We start from the raw sequence: 18,546 nt of genomic DNA on the forward strand, positions 1-18,546 counted from the left end.
ATTACAACAATGTCTCTGGGTGGCTGCTGTAATGACCTAATCCATGATTACTTGGTTCAACAAGCAACGCAGGGAATGTTACTTTATTCCTTCCAACGTCTTGCCACTTTCATGGATGCTGAAGCTAAGATTTTCATTTGATTTAGGCCTTTTTAACATAGGCCTTTTTACCATATATGATTGCACATCTAGATTCCCTCATGCTTTACAGTCAAGCTAAAACAGGGCTTTTCAGTGAAGGGGGTGTGGCACCCATTCCAAAAGGCTGTGAAAGTGACACACAGTGGTGTAAAAAACAAAGTAAATACTCTTAAGATTCTGTATACACATTAAGACATATTCATCAAGTCAAGTATGTCTTAATATTTGTGGATGTGTTAGCCTCCTATTGTTTTTCTCAAGGGTTTCTGGATGGAAGAAATTTTACCCCAGTATAGTGATATGAGCTTAAGCAACATGGTCATCGTGCGTGGTAAGAGGCGACCATAACCGTGCAGGAAATTAAGTCCGACCTGCGGAGACTTACCACGGTCATTGTTAGCAGGGTTTACCTCTTACCCTGTGACGTTTATTAGTGAATGACCTCAATTACCTTCCAACACACTGGACCGTTTCATGGACGTGCGCATTACTGTTTCCGAGTCTATTTACATAAAAAGCCTTGAAAAAGTCACCTGTTGTGATGAAACACATGTTGGCTGTGATTGTGGAACGATGTTCATCCAATTACTTTGATGTCTACTAATTAAAGGAACCCACTACAACCAATTCAACTGGAAGACATGTTTATTACGAACATTGTTTTGAGTGCTGCGGCATCTGTGCAAACTCTACATGCATGGTGTTTCCTTGAAACACTATATCATGCTCTTAGGTAGTGGAGCATATCTTACTACATAGCACCATAGTCCAACCCATTTCTAAACGATTATTACTATTAATTATACTCGCTTAACGTGTGGGAAGTGCACCTCGTCTAACCACCAGTACCCACCCCTTTTTTTTGTAAAATCACAGTCATATTATATGGAATGAAAGTGTATAAGTGTGTATATATATATATATATATATATATATATATATATATATATACTGGTCAGAATCTGCGGAGGGCCTAAGAAAACTGGAATGCAAGGCTGAAATCCTGGGGCGATAATAAGGATGACTCGGAATTTGTCACCTTTGTCTATTTCTCTTGGTTTTTGTTTCTTTCACTTGGGGTTCTGTTGACCATCATCGTCACTAATTAACTCTGTCTGCAATGGAGTACGATGCGTCGTAGGTGGTCGGTAAGTAGACTGCATGTTATCACAGGTTTTCTTATGTCACACGCCCTACACAGGTGTGTATAATTAGAAGCTTGTGAGGATACTGACCCCGGGAGCTGTCCTCTGGATATATTAGGACGTGGTGTCTGTGGGCTTGCCCAAATAAACCCTTCAAGGTTAAAAATATCTGCTGGTCGCCCAGTCTCTAAAATGTGTTTGCTCAATATGCAACATGAGGTGGAAAAGGAATGTTTCTCTTGGAGAGATGAGTTTTCTGGAGCAGTAGATGCTTCAATTTATAAAGCGGTTGCCAGTGTTGTCACCCATAGAGAAAAAATTTATATTACCTGAGCAAACAAGTAAAGAACCCTTTTTCTTATGCAAGGTCTTCCCTGGTCCCTCTTCAAAAATCCTTTCACACGAGTGATCAGAGGAGAGAATTAGCAAGAAAACTAGTGTCAAGGGAAAACATGAACGGGGGTTGATTTATACGCATTCGTAAAGTTAAACTAGTCAATTCTATCACAGCATAAATTTAGGGCAGATCAATCACTGATTCATCTTTTTTTGGGAAACTCAAATACAGATGCCTTGACCGAAGGGGATCTTCTCCCAGGTGTTGCGGTGACTTTTGAGGGTGATGATTCTCTGGTAGACTTTGTTGGAGACACAGAACACAACAGACCATGGTACTCTACACCCCGCATTTCCTCCTGGGTTTCTGCTAACAGTAATCAACCCTTCATTTCCGATATGTTAGAACTTGATGACATTCTTCATCCTCGCTCCTCTGACTGCATTCCAGGGAAAAAAGTTGCCACATATGTGGCTGGGCATCTTTGTAAGTCTTTGGATAAAGAGAGGTGCATAATTATCTCAGAGCTGAGTGCCCGCATCCACCATTGGATGGCAAAGTGGCGCTTACACCAGAGATTGACGCATGTATTACCACTTTCTTAGCAACATATATTTGTGGCCCAAAGAAAGGCATAGACCGCTCATGGGGGTTTTGCCAAGATAAACTGATGGGCATTTCTGGTCCTCTGACTAAGATCTGTGATTTGGCAGAGGAGGCAAAAGAGATAGGCGCATTGATTTCCCCAGAGATTCTATCAGGTAGGCCCAAAGAGCAATCACTTGCCTGTGTATTGCGAACTGTGCTCTGTCCACTGAGCAATGCGTTTCCCTTCCTATTAAGGTGGATCCACAACTAGGTGGCCTATCTTCTTCTGAGGCTAGGCCAGTGGCCCAAGGAGGCCTGTTTGGAGACCCATTTACTAAGGAGCTGGGGAAATTAGTGGCCATGCATACTTCCCTTGATAACGCCCAGGCTTCTAAGAAAAGGATGTTTAACCCAAAGGATTTGACATGAGTCAGACATGGTAAGAAATGGGTTTGACTGGAACATTTTGTGAACATTTGGCAGATCCTTACAGCAGACACTTGGGTTCTACAGACTGTCCAAGGTTCTCATATAGAATTCCTGGGGACTGCCATTGTCCCTGGCCACTCTCTTTTTCACAGCAGGAGGCTTCCCTGGTTGAAGAAGAAATATCAGCCCCTCTGGACGAAATGTGATTATTCCTACTTCGGTTAATTGTGAAGGTTTTTTGAGCAATGTTTTTCTAGGGATGATGGCAAACAGCCAGTTATAAATGTATTGGAATTCAACAAATTGTTGATTTTACAACATTTCAAGATGGAGGGTATTCACCTTCTCACAGACCTCTTGAGACATGGTGACAGGATGGCTTGAATGGATCTGAATGATGCATATTTAACAATTCCCATCTATGTCCCACACCGAAGAATCCTTCAATTTTCAAGGGATTTCCAGACCTACAAGTTCACATCCTTTCCGTATAGCCTCGGTACCTGGTGTTTCACCAATATTCTCAGACTGGCAATAGAGTTTCTTTGATCGCAAGGCCTGCGGCTTAAAGTTTACCTGGGCCATATTCTCATAATGGATCAATGTCCCAGAAAACTGGTGAAACAGCTGCAGCAGGCAGTTTTTCTGTTGGAAGGCTTGGGTTTAATCATAAACAAGCAAAAATCTATTCTGCTATAGTCACAAAACATTACATTTTTAGGTTTTGTGGTAGACCCGGTGCAAGCACCGCTCAGTCTTCAATCCAGCAAAATGAAAAACATCAAGCAGACATTGCGCAAAGCTCTGGCAAAACAAAAAACTTCTCTATGTCAGCTTGCAAGTCTAGTTGGTCTTCTGTCATCTTCCATTAGGGCATTTTTCTGGGTTCACTCCATTAAATGACTCAGAAATTGGGTCTATAGTTGGCAAAGGTATGCACCATGTCAAAGTAGGGACCACAATCCAAGTCAGGGCAAGTCACAACACAACCTAAATTATCCTGTGCTCATCCTAGGGGAGCTTGGCACAGAGTAGGCAGGCTTAACTAAGAAGGCAATATGTAAATTATTTGTGCAGTAACTCATACAGTAACAGTGAAAACACCACAGAAAGTACTCAACCAGTTTAGAAAAATAGATAATATTGATCTGAATGGGATGAGTACAAAATAACGACGCAGATGAGGTCATGCATCGGAAAGTAAAGCAATGCGTCAGAGGTGGTGCATTGATTCTTTCCTCGTGGGCAAAGTGATGCGTTGATTTCAGAGTGTGCAGCCTTGGCTCCTTACTGCGGTGCAAGGATGTGTTGACGCCCTAGGACAATGCATGGAAAAACCAAGACGCGATGATGAAACAGGTGTTCCATCGATTCGGGAGGCGCTGCAACAATTTGTTTAGTAGCAAGACAGGTGCTGTGTCGATTCTGCAGGCGATGCATTGATTTCTGCAGGCGTTGCGTCAACTTTCCGGCGCAGTGTAGTTTCTCCCTATGGTGAAGTCTTTGATGGCCCTGAGACTTCTTAACAGGAGGCAAGCTCAGTCCAAGCCTTTGGAGATCACTCGTGGGAGAAGGCAAAGTCCTTCCAGCAGAGTCAAGGAGCAGCAGGAAAATAAGCAGGGGAACAATCCTTCCAGAAAAGCAGTCCCGGTGAGTCTTTGGGAAGCAAGGCCGACCTTCTGACAGAGTCCAGTTCTAGGTCCAGAAGTGTCTGATTTGAGGTGGTCACAGACCCAGTATATATACCCAAATTTGCCTTTGAAGTGGAAAAGACTTCAAATGGTGGTATTGAAGTGCACCAGTTCCCCTTGCAACCCAGCCGTGTCTGCCACAATGTCTCTGGGGGTTATAAGTCCTTTGTGTGGCGTCAGGCTAATAGCCCTTGAAGTGTAAGTTAGAGCCACTCCACCCTTCCTGCCCAGGAAGACCCCAGTATGCAGATAAATGCAGATGCAGCGGAGTGTCCTGTGTTTATAGCTGCCTGGGTGGAATGCACAAGGGGAGCTGTCAACCAGCACAGACCAGACATGGATTGGAGACAGGCTGCAAGGCACAGAGTGCAGTAAGTGCAGAAAAATGCCTAGTTTCTAAAAGTACAAAAGGATGATGGATGGAGTGCTGAAACATTTCAACCACTCACCCCCAGTCACCGTCAGGGAGCAGCATCAAGACTGATTTGCATATAGCTGGGTCCAAACTGGGGTGACGTGGCAAGCAAAATAACGATGGATTAAACCCAAATATGTGACTGGGGTTGAGTGTTTGAAAAGTTTCAACACTCCGTCAATCATTTTATTTTGTGATATTACTTTCTAAAAGTGGCATTTCTGCAATAGTAATATTAAATCCAACTTCAGCAGTAAGCAGGTTTCGCACTACCTTTCCAACCATACCAAACATGACAACGTGACTCCTTTATGAGAGGAGCAGGCTTCACAATAGTAAAAAAACGACATTGGGAGTTTTGTTTTTCACTACCAGGACATGTAAAACTTACAACTACACGTCCTGCCTTTTACTTACATAGCACCCGGCCCTATGGGCTACATAGGGCCTACCCTGAAGGTGACTTGTATGTAATAAAAGAGGGTTTAAGGGTTGGCAAGTAGTTTTAAATGGCAAGTCGAAGTGGCAGTGAAACTCCACACAGACCTTGCAATGGCAGGCCAGAGACAAGTTTAAGGAGCTACTTATGTCGGTGGCACAATCAGTGCTGCAGGCCCACTAGTAGCATTTAACTTACAGGTCCTGGGCACATATAATGTACTTTATTAGGGACTTATAGGTAAATTAAATATGCCAATTGGGTATGAGCCAATGATACCATGTTTTAGAGAAAGAGTTAATGCACTTTACACTGGTTAGCAGCAGTAAAGTGCTCAGAGTCCTAAAGCCAACAAAAACGAGGTTAGAAAAAGAGGAAGGAAGGCAAAAAGTTTGGGGTGACCCTTCAGAGAGGGTCATTTTCTAACAAGAACTATTCAGCGTCTGAGAGCACATCATCTCAGTAAAGGTCTCACATATACTCCGAAGGTTTTTAACACTCAGGAGGCAAAAGAAGATATGAATGTATGGTTAGACAACATGAAAGTGAGCCATCTTTGGTTCCAGTCCTGATATTGTCATAGAATCCGACTGCAGCAAAGAAGGCTGGGGTGCTTGTTGTCATGGGTTTTCCACAGGAAGAGCATGGTCTTCTGCAGAGAAACGTCTTCACATCAATTGTCTGAAACTATTACCTGGTTCCTTTGTGGTTCAATACTGGACCACGGAAATGGGTTCAGTCATCGTAACTTCTGAAGATGGGCAATGTGGCTGCAGTGCATTACAAAAACCATTTAGGGGGATTTCAAGCTAAGGCACTATCAGACCTAGCCAGGAATTTCTGGGAGTTCTGTCTGGAAAGGAATACCTCAGTAACAGCGGAGCATCACCAGGGAATAACAACTCAGTGGCAGATAGACAACATTTTCTAGACGCAAGTGCATGGCAGCTTCATCCAGCAATTTTCAGGCAATTGGCGAAACGATGGGGCTTGTGTACAATGGATCCCATTGTCTCCAGAATGGACCATCAATTGCCCAGGTATTTCATTTGGAAATTGGATCCAAGCTCAGTGGCAACATGCTGACAGATCTATCGGTATTGGTGAGGGGGCAACTCAGACTTGGAGATCTCAAGTGTGATATCTAGTTCTGATGGAACTTTCCTGGGATTCTCCAATCCTTCAGCCCGGACCTCCTCCAAGATCCTCAGTGGAATCTTCACCTCCCAGTGCTAGAGGATACTCTGCAGCATATGGTCTGGAGGGTTACAGCGAGCAATGGAAAAACCCTGGCTTATCTGAACATGCTCAATCTCTCCTTCCCAAAGCATAGGAAGAAGGAACAGTCAAGAGATACAGGTCAGCATGGTCAAGATGGGTTTGTTGGTGTTGGCAGAGGAACGTTGATCCTGTGGGGGTCAGATGTTGTCAATAAACCAATTTAATTGCCATTATTGTGGGAAGGGTTTGGCTTACAAGTCAGTAAATATGTTCTGTTCAGCAATATCAGAGGGGCATAGTCCCATTGATGGCCATCCGTTGGGTGAACAACCATTAGTAAGGACATTGTTTAGAGGAGGTAATCTTTCATTGCCTTCAAAGCCTAGATAATCATCTCTTTGGGATGTGAATAAGGTTCTGAACCTTTTCCTTTCTTGCCAAAGCAATAATTATCTATCTAGGAAGGAGCTGATGGCGAAGCTGGCAATTTTGCTATGTCTGGTTTCCTGGAGATGAGTCTTGGATGTCAGAGCCTTGACGTAACAGGTAGGATGTTTACTCCAGATGGGGTTATGTTTAATATCTGTAGGAGAACAACGTGCAATTTAAGGGTGGTGTCCTACCCAGCTTTTAGGAATTCCCCAAAGTTGTGTGTGTTGAAGTGTATACAGGCTTATGAAGACACGGCTGCGGAACTTGGCCCAACAGACGAGAAGCAATTGTTAATCTCTATTTGTATGCAACACAGGGGAGACTCCTCCCAAACTATAGCCAGGTGGGTATGTTGGGTTATGCAGGAAGCGGATATTGATACATGAATTTTTGGTGCACATCTGGTCAGATGAACTATGGCCTCTAAAGCTTTTGCTTTAGGAGCTTTACTGGAGTATATTCTAAATGCAGCTTACCAGTCTTCAGACTCTACGTTCAAAAGCTTTTATTTTAAACCAGTGAACGGTGTCACTGCTTTGGTAGTAAATAAGCTCTAAGCTAGCATAATCCTCGCCTCCCATCGTGGCATACAATGAAAACTTTCCTAGCTATCATTACGAAAAGTTTCAATTCTATTAAGGACTCGGAGGCAAGGATTATCCCTCCCAATGATTGTTGGCGATCTGCCCACCCACAGATTTCAAGACAATGGGCCTCATTACGACCCGTGGGCCGACCGCCACCACAGCAGTGGTCCGACCGCATTGGCGGAGGTCTGACTGCCACATTACGACTGTGACGGCTGCGCCAAGGTCGGACCACCAGCACCGCCAGTTTACCTCCACAGGAGGGACTGGCGGTCCTAATCCTCCAGGCCAGCGCTGCAAGCAGCCCCGCCCTGGGAATTACGACCCCCCTTTCCACCAGCTTTTATATGGCGGTACCACCTCCATGTAAAGGCTGGCGGAGACATGGTGCAGGGGCTCCCGTGGTCAGCCCCGTTGCGCTGTTCACTGTAAACAGCATGACAGGTGCTGGTGCACCTTCTGCACTGCAACATTGCCCCCGGCTCAATTATGAGCCGGCGTCAATGTTGTAGGCTATTCTCTGCTGGGCTAGCAGGAGGAAACACCTTTCCACGTGCTGGCCCAGTAGGAACTTGTAATGGAGCTCACGGGAAGGCGGCTGCAATTGGTGGCAACCTGACTGCGGGAGATTGGCAGACGGTCTCTTCCGTCCGCCAAACTCATAATGACTCCCTATGTGTGCGATTTTCGTTTTCAGTGAAAAATATTAATTTTCATATTCTATCAGTTTTTTCCATTTTACTTGTTTAAATTGGATTTGCAAGAGTTTTTTTATGGTTCATATGGTAACCTATTATATATAACACAAATATTTTGCCACGTTGTTTGACATTACAATTATGTTGTAGGGAGTGACGTCTTATATTTGTTTCCTGGGATCTGATTTGTCTAAGCAGGAATAAAGCAAAGAGACACAGAGCGGCACCTGAGTGAAAAAAGAGGTGCTAGAACCCAGCCCCAAGCAAATGCTAGTGGCTGAGAATTACAATCCACCCATCGCCTTTATGTTTTCCCTAGTGCTTGTCACCAGATGTAGACAGAAGGAACTTGCTGAGGGAAGTACATGCTGCCCAACAGAGCTCATAACCTCTGTGACAAGAGGGGATCCTTGCCCGTTAACGTTATGACTGGCTCTATTAATCCAAAGTTTAGGGTTCCCTATTAAATATGTTCACATGAGTTGTACTTTCTGTAGCATCTCATTTACTTCCGCATACTTTTTTAGATGGTCCACTTGCACTATATTTCTACAGCAGGCGGCAACTAGCCAGCGGCAAGTCACCAGGCACTGCTTCATCCACACAGGACCTCAGCTGCAAGTCAGACAGGCACCACCGAAGAGGAGCGGGTATAGCAGGAGTTTAAGATGCAGCAAGACACAGTATTTCCCATTGGAGGCCTTGAAGATCATCATTGTGTCTCTGGGAATCGGCTATTGAGCGCGAGGTGGTGAACCTTAACGCTGCCATGAAGGCAAAGTGAGAAAAGTGGCTTTCTGGGCTGGGAACACCAAATTAATTTGAGAGATTACAACACAATAACACCTCTTCCTCTTCCATAACTCCTCTGTGCCAAAGCACAGGCAACTCAAAAGAATATCATCAGGATATGTTATTGTCTGCGTGTGGCACAATGCTTCGATTCTAGAATCACTGAAAAAGGTTTGGTTTAAGATCCATTCTGAAAATAACACAAATAATACAAAAAAGATTTTTATCACAGTACTTTGACCTTGCAGCAAAATTAAAAATTAATCAGAATGCAAAAATAGTCGAGCAATTTCTTCCTCTTTGTTCACAAATCGGATGACTTTTTAATCTTAATGCAGACAAAATGTTCTACAATTGCCCAAAATTAGGTGGAGGTAACCAATGCCCTGATTTGTAGTTGTAACTACACCTTTGACACAACATCTTAGAGCTTTCACTGTATTTTGAAGCAGCATTTGCATGTATGTTTGCAATGGAATTATAATCATTCTCCCTTAGATGTATCCTGTGATTTCTTTATTTTTTAAGCATAAATGCAGTGTAGCGTGATTGAGTCCCTAATGCTTAGCATCCACTTTGTGTTTGCAGAGTCTTAAAAAGTTGGCATGGATAAAAGTAGAGAAAACTAAATATCACATTCATTGGGGAATACAGTGTAAATCCCTACGGTCTTGACAACTTTTGCTGCTCAAAAGAACAATCATACATACCACAGGGTCTACACATATCTTGCCGCTGAGATCATATGAGCGGTTTAAAAAACAGAGCAGTTTACTGTTCTCCCAGGTTAATACTACTAAAAAATGATTTTACATCTGAGAATGGATGTAATTAGTATTCATGCGTGAATGTATGCTACACTGATATACAAGGTTTTTTTCTCATTTGCGCATGTAGAAAAGGAGGGGAGGGCAGAGATCATTATTCTTACCGTGAAGGACAGTGATAGGATGAACAATGTGTCCCTCTGCTTCAGCTATTGGGTACGTCATCATCTGACCAATTTGAACCAGTGCTGCGGCCTGATCCACATTTAGGTGAAACATATGTACGGTTTCCTTAGCTAGTCCAAGCACTGCTTCAGAATTAAGCAGTCCGCCCATCTGTGTCCTAGTCAAGCTCATAGCTGGTACTACAAACTTCCTTCTTTTAACTTTACTAACATTGTCTTTATTAGTCGACCTAAAAAAAGCAGAAAGTGCACTGTTGAATTAGAATGTGGTAGAAATACTGCACTTGCAAGACAATCATAGGTGATAATAAGTACAACAAATTTCAAATCTTGTGCAAGATTGCGATTTTGGAGGTGTATTTCGGAGACAACAAAAGTCAGACCTTAAATTTGATTTGATTCTTTATCAATTTAACACAGCACATTTGCAATCATATTTAGGCTAGTACTTTCAAATTTAAAATATCTGATGCAGTTCAGCACTTCGTAGAAAAATATACTGAAATCCAAGTCTGCCTCCAATTTGAAGCCGAAATGCTGTTCCCATCCTTGCTGTCCCCATGTTTGCTTCAGCAATGTTTATTAGGGTTTACTGAAGTGTAGAACTGAGAGCCAGATGTTCTAGGAATTTTAATGATTGCAAATGCTCCAATTTGGCATTTGCTACAGTTAAAATTATTTTTGTTATGTACTGAACCCATTTCTGGAGTCAGAATCTGAAAAGGTTTTCCGACTCCTATGATGGGATTCTGAATTGATACTGCTTTCGTAGGGGGCGTGCGGTAGGCATTCCTTCTAAATACTCAATCAATATCTTATAAATCAATGTTTTACAACCAAAATCTGGTTTCAAAACATTGATTTTGTGCCAATACCTCAAAGGTAGTGGTAATGCATTTCCTTTGTGAACATAAAAAAACGTTTTTGTTCGGGACCACTTCCAACACTTAAACAAAAAAATAAACTTTTGATTTTAAACACAGTCCTGTTTCTTTTGAGGAAAAAGGGCAATAAATAAAAAAAAGATTGTTTATAAAAAAGCAATCATAGACATAGTGGTCCGCTGACCTCAGCAAATCATCATACTTCTAAAGGCCTCCAAACGTAGTGAGATGCAATTAGGGACCAACTTTATTATTATTCATGAGGTAGGTCAGATTCTAACCCAGTAAGGTATGGAATGTTAAGAACTCTGTTCTGGTCACAACACTACTGGTTGCAAATTGTGACCAGTATATTGCGATCCAGTGAATAGTACATCTGGCCTTTAATTCCTCAGTACTCCTGCTTTATCCTCCCAATGTTCTTTAAATCAATTAGTCTGCCCAGCCCTTCATAACACCAAAAAAGTGCACCCTTAGGGCCCCATAAACATTGGGTGTATGTAATATATTCACTAGGACGTCATGTACTCTCCTCCAGAAAGGGGCAATGGCTGGGCACATCCATATCATATGGCAGAATGTCCCTTTGGAGTCAATGCAGCGTGTACATTTCGGGTTGGGGGACTTAACCATTTCTATAGCCTCTCAGTGCTATAGCATGTCTGGTGGAAATATTTGAATGCATTATCCGCAGGTTGGCGGGAACAGTGAGTGACCGGGACACTTTATAGGTCTCCCGCCGCTTGTCATCTTTCAACCCCCACATCTTCTACCCAGCACTGGTATTTCGATCTTCCTTTTCATCACATGTAGGGGTGCCTCTTTCCTACCTGGCGGTAAGAGGTCTGCACCTACTCTATGGAGGTACCTCAGTAGGTGGTAAAGCGCAGAGTGTGAGAAGGTGTGAAAATGATTCCTCCCTGTATCCCTTTGTGGGGTTCACCCAAAATGGTTCAGCTCCTCTTATGTCCATCCTTATGAAAGTGTGGGGTGGGGGCAAAAGACTGGGTATGATTAAAAACTAGTAAGTAAAAAGAACGAGTGAGAGAGGAATACTAGAGAGAAAATTATTCTTTAAATCGGTATGGAAGGTGAAGGCAACTCAACCTAATTCTTTAAGCTGAGAAGATAAGCGGGTCACTGTGATACCTACAAGCACTCATCTCAGTAAGGTAACTGTGGTATGAAGAAACAGCAATAAACAGTAAACATACAAACAGAAGCAATAATGAAGCAAACATATGCCTTTTGGTCTATCTTAATGGGCTGCCAGGAGAGTGACAAAGCTGGAAAAAAGGCCCAAGATCAGAATATTTGGAGCAGTGGTACCTTATGTCTGTTCCATTAAGATATGACAAATTCGGAGGTACATTAATAAGATGGGTGAGACCAGGAGACAGTAGACAGATATCACAGGGTCATTTGTAGTGGATGGGCAATGCCCAAAACAGATTGTGAAACAAGAGAAAGCGCAAGAAATGGAAAGAAAACTCAAGTGGCATCTCTTCAATGCAGTTGACATTTGTGAACCCAGAGGTTTTTGCACAGCACAGGCATAAACCTCTGTTGAACAAAGGATACCCCCATAAGGCGCCCTAGCCCAAAGTAGAGAGCAACTTTTATCCCCTCACAAGGCTGTGAGGTGTGATGACTGACAATTGGTGGAGACTGAATCTTTAGTGCAGAGCCCAAGGCTGTTTTACTGACCCTGCTTCGCTTCCATGTAAGTGTGGACTACTGCCAAAGGTATGCGAGTCTAAGTGCTACTTAAAGGGGTCCTCTGCAAAGAACATATTGCAGCAGAAGATGGCCCTTGAAGTTGCCTTTGTGGACGTGAAAACTTTAATCTAGATTCCCTCTACCAAGTCCCATAGCCCACATTGAAGCACATACTGTCACGTCAGAGTGATGCTTTATATGGTTTCAGAGGTACAGGGATTTAGCAATCCAGTAGTCTTTGGCCTAAACCAGTATTTATCCCACTTACAAGTAGGACACAGTGGGAGGCTCAGATTTTCGAGTACCTCAGTCACTTAAGTATTTTAACATTAGTCTTATCTAATCTAGTGGCTCTACTGAATGTTGATATGTGAGAAGTGGGACCAACCCAGGCACATCCGAAGTATGTCCTGTTTCCTCTTTTCAACATTTTTTATTTCAGAAAAAAAGTTAAGGGTTTAATTAGAGCAACAGACGTAATAACATATCTCCAAAGAAAATTACCCATTATAATGTCTGGAGACTACAGGCACATTTTACAGACAGGACGTTTACGTTCCAAATTATGCGCACCACCTCAAATGCTGAACAAAAAGATGCATTGGCAAAGCCAATAGGTCTAGATTTGGCTGCCTGCCTTCTGGAAAGTCTTATTTTGTCATTGCTTTTGCAAAACTTTATAGTTTGGGAAAATGCGGGGCCCTCATCAACCTAAAAAAAAAAACTGTTACAGGCACACAAGTTTCTGGGTCTCAATAAAACCACACACATTACCACAGTACTCTTAGGCACTGAAGGGAACTACTTTGTGTGCGGATGGGTTCCTTGTGAAAGGGCAGCATGCCATAACAACTAGTGAAGTCAGCCAATTGCTGAAGTGGACTGACGGACTCTGCACCTTAATGTATGTTGGAGTGGGTGGAAGAAAAATGTAAATTACACCAAACACAGACTAATACTAATAGATGAAGTCTGTATGAAAACCCCTATAAGTAATTGGGTTATGCACATAATTCTAATAAAATTAAAAGGGCCTGGCTAACACTAGCTCACACATGTCAATCACGCTGACATTGGCTGAAAGCCTTTTGTCTTTGAGATAGAAGCAAAGAAAGAAGGAAAGAAAAAGGAAAGCAAGAGAGAAAGAGAGGATGGAAGAAAGAGAAGATGAAATAAAGTTAGAGAGGAAAAAAGAAAGGCAGGAAGAAAGGAAGCAAGAAAGAAAGAATGAACAGAGGAGAGAAAGAATTAATTAAAAAGAGACTAAATTAATACAGAACCATTTCCAGCAAGCTGTGAGAAACAGCAGTCAGAAAAGCAAAACATCCAAAAGGAATTTACAACAGCACTAGCCAGAGATGGGATCTGATACAGATGGAATGTGCCCTGCTATCACATCAGAAGTGTCCTGCTATCACATTAGGCTCTAAACAGAAAGGTAATACAAAAGTAATTAGAAAGTAAAAACAAAAACACAAGCTTCTGTGCGGATGAGATCCTTCTGAAAGAGCAGAATGCAGTCACTAAAAGTGAGATAAACAAAGAACACAACAAAAGAAATTTACCATAGTATTAGCAGAAGGCAGAAACTGATAAATTTGGAATTTGGCCTGTGCTCTCATCTAGTAGAAAGCATTCTGCTATCACATCAGACTCCACGCACAAGGACAACACTAAAGTAAGATTAAAGTAAAAACAAAACCACTGCACTGAAGGAAACTATCTTGTATGTGGATGTATTCTCATTGTGAAGGAGCAAAATGAATGTACGCAAAGTGATGTAAACCAGTTGCTGAAGTAGACAGGCCTGTTGCCCTATGCTGTAGTGGGCGGAAGCAAAATGTAAATTACAACAGACCAATGGATGACGACTGATAAGTGCCTGACAGCCACTATAAGCAAGTTTAGATCATTTTAGGAAAATCAAAAGGTCCTGGCTAACACCAGACCTAACGATGAAAGAAAGAGCAAATTAAGCAAGAGAGGAAAGAAATAAGAAAAACATAAGACTGTAAAGAAACTGTAGAAAAAGAAATGGAAGAAAAGGAAAATAATGGTGAGGAGAAAGAGTGAAAAGGAAAGGTAAAGAATAAGAAACGAGATTTTGCACATCCCCAGAAAAGCCAGTGGATACCAAGCACACATAACGGTGGAGCACCACACTAGCGGCCCTAAGACACCCAAGAAGTCAGTAGTGTCTAGGTTAGTCCTAGTAATATATTTGCCCCATTGTAGACATCTTGAATGTCAAAGAGTCCTTAAACTCCTGGCAAGATCCCGCCATCCTAAAGGGCGAGAGTATACCAACCTAAGAGGAAGACCCACGCTGACGGACTTTAACACCAAGCTGGTGGAAGAGAATACGGTTTCCTGTATGCTCCAGTTCTTTTAGACTTTGTGTCCCGCGGGGTTGTGGGGAATGCAATAGGGCTGACTTTGATGGTAGAAGCTGGGAACACCAAACACTAAGGAGTCAGGTGCTGCCTGTCAGTGGCACAAGGCCATCTGCCTGTTAGCCAATAGACAAAGAGCACAGCTTCACCCAGGCACCTTTAAGGATGTCAGCCAGGGCTTCGTTAAAAAGAAGCAGTGGCTCAGATGAGGCTGGCCCAGAGTGTAAAACCTTAGTGAGGTCATTTGCTTTGACTTCAACTTAAGGCATCTGTGGGTCCAGGAAAGCAGGTGCATGCCTAGTCACCATAAATGATGCACTCTACTCCATTGGAGGTCCACTGGGCAAAACTAACCCTGTGATAGTGGAGGTGTCCAGCCCATTTGCTTCCCGCAAATCTATGTAAATATCATCATCATAATAGTGTGGCGGTAAATCTTCCCCAACATCATTATTAGATGGATCAGAGTCCAAGCTAAAAAGGTAATGATGCCTCTGAGAAAGGCCTTGGGGAAAAAGAAGCGATTTGTATGAAATAGAGCATGTGGGAAACCAGTGTCCTGTAGTGGATCAAGGCACAACCTCTGTTGTGGTCAAAGTGCTTTTGGCTTGAGGTCTGACTGCAGAGTCAGCTAAGACTCGACCTCGGACACAAGCAGGATCAGCATTGGTGGATAAAGAACCAGCGCAGATCTTGGGGCAGGAATGAAAGTTCAGCAGCAGAATCAATGAAGATTCCAAAATCGGATAGAGGAGCAGATAGCGCAGAGGATAAAGCCACTGGCAGTAACCCAACTGGAAGCTCCTGCAGATCCTCACGGACTAAAGGCACGCCAGACTGAGACAGAAGAATGCTGAAAACAAGCAGCATGGCCCGCTTAGAAGACACGACCGCAGGGGCACTGCCTATGGACTAGGATATCATAGGTGCAATGGGAAAAGTTGAAGAATTGGTTCTATGATCAGGAACAAGATCAACTGATACCTTGATACCCTACTGACGTTTCTTTGGACAGAGTGGAAGGATGGGGTCAAGTCCCACTTTGACTTCTTGTACTTCTTCTTAGATTTTGATTTGGACTTACGGGACGACCTTGATCCGGAAGAGAAACCTTCTCTGTAGAGGCCTCCAGAGAAGGAATGAGTCTGTGCACTTGACTTAGAGCGGGAGTTGGACTTGTGCGAGATCAGTATTCAGCGACATACATCTTTGCTTCAGGGTCCAGAATAGCTTTTAGGAGCATGCAAGCACATTTTTTGCACAAACTGAAGTCGTGCCCCCAGCCCAAACATGAGAGGCACAACTCATGTAGGTCAATCTCTGACATCTGTTTCAGTCAGTCATGGTACAGTTGAAGGTATAGTTTCTTACCTGTAACTCCAGTTCTCTCGTAGGGGTATTTCCATGATAGTCATAAGCGTAGAATAATTTCCCGCCCGTCTGCGGGGACCCCGGAGCACTTTTTCCAATATAACTTCTTAAGTGTCCCTGTTTGCCTTACTTCTGAAAGGCCTGCAAAGACACTTAAGAATGTTCCCATGCAGCCTATAGAAAGGGCTACAGTGGTCAAGCGTCTTCATTCAGATTGTCCTTGAAGTAAAAGCATTAAAATGCTTGACAAATGAGAGCCATTTTTCAGACAAATTTCTTTCAAAAACTTCTTTTATTTCACAAAAAACAAAACCCCTAAGAAGGAGTGCAGAGAAGTGTAGCCCATAGGCTGCCATTAGTACTGAAGAAAAAGGATACTGTACCTTTAAGAACAGCCAGCCCTCCAGTATCCCATCATGCTTAGAGAGTGGCTGTTACCTCAGTTCTTTTTTGCAGGTAGTTATTGGCTGACAATAAATATACACGTAATAAAGTCATCTAACTGCTCCCCCAGGGAGGTGGGAGGGTTGCTTATGGCTAGCCTGGAAATACCCCGAGAGAACTGGAGTTACAGGTAAGAAACTATACCTTCTCTCGTAGGGCATTTCCATGTTTAGTCATAAGCGTAGAATAGAATACCAAGCCCATCCCATAACCTGCGGAGGAGCAGATAGAGTAATCAGTGAATATCTTCTCAAGCAAAAAGGTTTCTAAGAGAAGCATGTCCTACTTGAGCATCTGCTCTAGCATCAGAGTCTAGGCAATAATGTTTAGTAAAGGTGTGAACCGATCTCCAAGTTGCAGCTTTACAAATTTCTGCTAATGGAACATTCCGCAATAGAGCAGTGGTAGCCGACTTGCCTCTGGTGGAATGTGCTTTAGGTTTACCCTGTAAGGTTTTCTTAGCTAATTGATAGCACAATAAAATACAGGAGACTATCCATCTCGCTACTGATTGCTGAGAGGTGGCTAAACCAGAACGGAAAGATCCATAATTAACAAATAGTTGTGAAGTTCTCCGTAAAGGAGTGGTCTTATCTAGATAAAATTTCAATACTCTCTTAACATCTAGAGAATGGAGAGCCCTCTCAGCTGGAGTGGAAGGGTTTGGAAGGAACGTGGGTAGAGAAATCGACTGGTTAATGTGGAAATCGGATACGACCTTAGGTAGAAATTTCGGATGTGTTCGTAGGACTACTATAGAAGAATGAAATATTGTGTAGGGCTCGTGGGCACAGAGGGCCTGGATTTCACTGACCCTTTGTGTTGAAGTTATCGCTACTAGAAAGGCCGTCTTCCAAGTGAGGTGTTGGAGGGATGCCTTGTGTATGGGTTTGAATGGGTGTTGCATTAGACGTGACAGGACCACATTAAGTTCCCATGGTGGTGAAGGGCGCCTAACTGGAGGAGACCTTCTTTAACCGCTCTAAAAAATCTTTTATTAATGGAATTCTGAAGAAAGAGGTTTGCGAAGGAGTCTTCCTATAAGCAGCTATGTCTGCCAAATGAACTTTTATTGAAGAAAGTTGCAGGCCCGACCGTGCCAATTGTAACAAGTAAGGGAGAATGACATCTTCTTTGCAAGATGTAGGATCTATCCCCTTAGAAGAACACCAGATGCAGAATCTTTTCCACTTGAAGGAGTACGCTGAACGAGTAGACGGCCTCTTTGCCTCCTTTAAAATGTCCATACAATCCTGTGGCAGGTTTAGGTGACCATACTGGACTAGCTCAGGAGCCATGCCGCCAAATTCAATGAGGAGAGATTGGGATGCCTCATTTGTCCGCCGAACTTCGTCAGGTCTGCAGGGTAGTCTGACATGGGGCTGGAGTGATCTCTGAAGGAGATCTGGGAACCACCACTGTCTCTGCCACTCTGGTGCAATGAGGATCATTGTGGCTGATGTCATGGAGAGTTTGAGTAGGACTGCTGGGATCACCGGAATTGGCGGAAAGGCGTACAGAAATTTGTTGGACCAGTCTATCCACAGAGCATTCCCCAGCGATTCTGGGTGGTAAAACCTGGCGGCAAAGTCACGGCATTTCCTGTTTTCTTCTGTGGCGGATAGGTCGATAGAAGGTGTGCCCCACAAACGGAAAATATCTCGAGTGAAGTCTTCGTTGAGCACCCACTTATGATTCTCTTCTAGAACTCTGCTCAGGGCATCCGCTTGCATGTTCTGAACCCCTGGAAGATGGGTTACCACTATGTTCAATTTCCTGGCCAGGAGCCAGTGCCATATTGTCTGGGATTCTTGAGACAAGATTCTTGATCTGGTGCCCCTCTGCTTGTTCAGATAGAACATAGTGGT

At 43.2% G+C, this 18,546-nt stretch overlaps 1 protein-coding gene across 1 annotated transcript in view; it reads right to left on the reverse strand.

The window, feature by feature from the left end:
• Positions 1-18,546, reverse strand: part of ZGRF1 (zinc finger GRF-type containing 1) — a 554,924-nt gene that overhangs the window by 213,107 nt on the left and 323,271 nt on the right. Inside the window, exon 18 of the mRNA XM_069241594.1 lies at positions 9,847-10,097. Within this exon, the coding sequence (XP_069097695.1) occupies positions 9,847-10,097 (251 nt within the window). The remainder of the gene's footprint in view (positions 1-9,846; positions 10,098-18,546) is intronic.

This window comes from Pleurodeles waltl, chromosome 1_2, assembly GCF_031143425.1.
Source record: "Pleurodeles waltl isolate 20211129_DDA chromosome 1_2, aPleWal1.hap1.20221129, whole genome shotgun sequence".
In the NCBI taxonomy this organism is placed as follows: Eukaryota; Metazoa; Chordata; class Amphibia; order Caudata; family Salamandridae; genus Pleurodeles; species Pleurodeles waltl.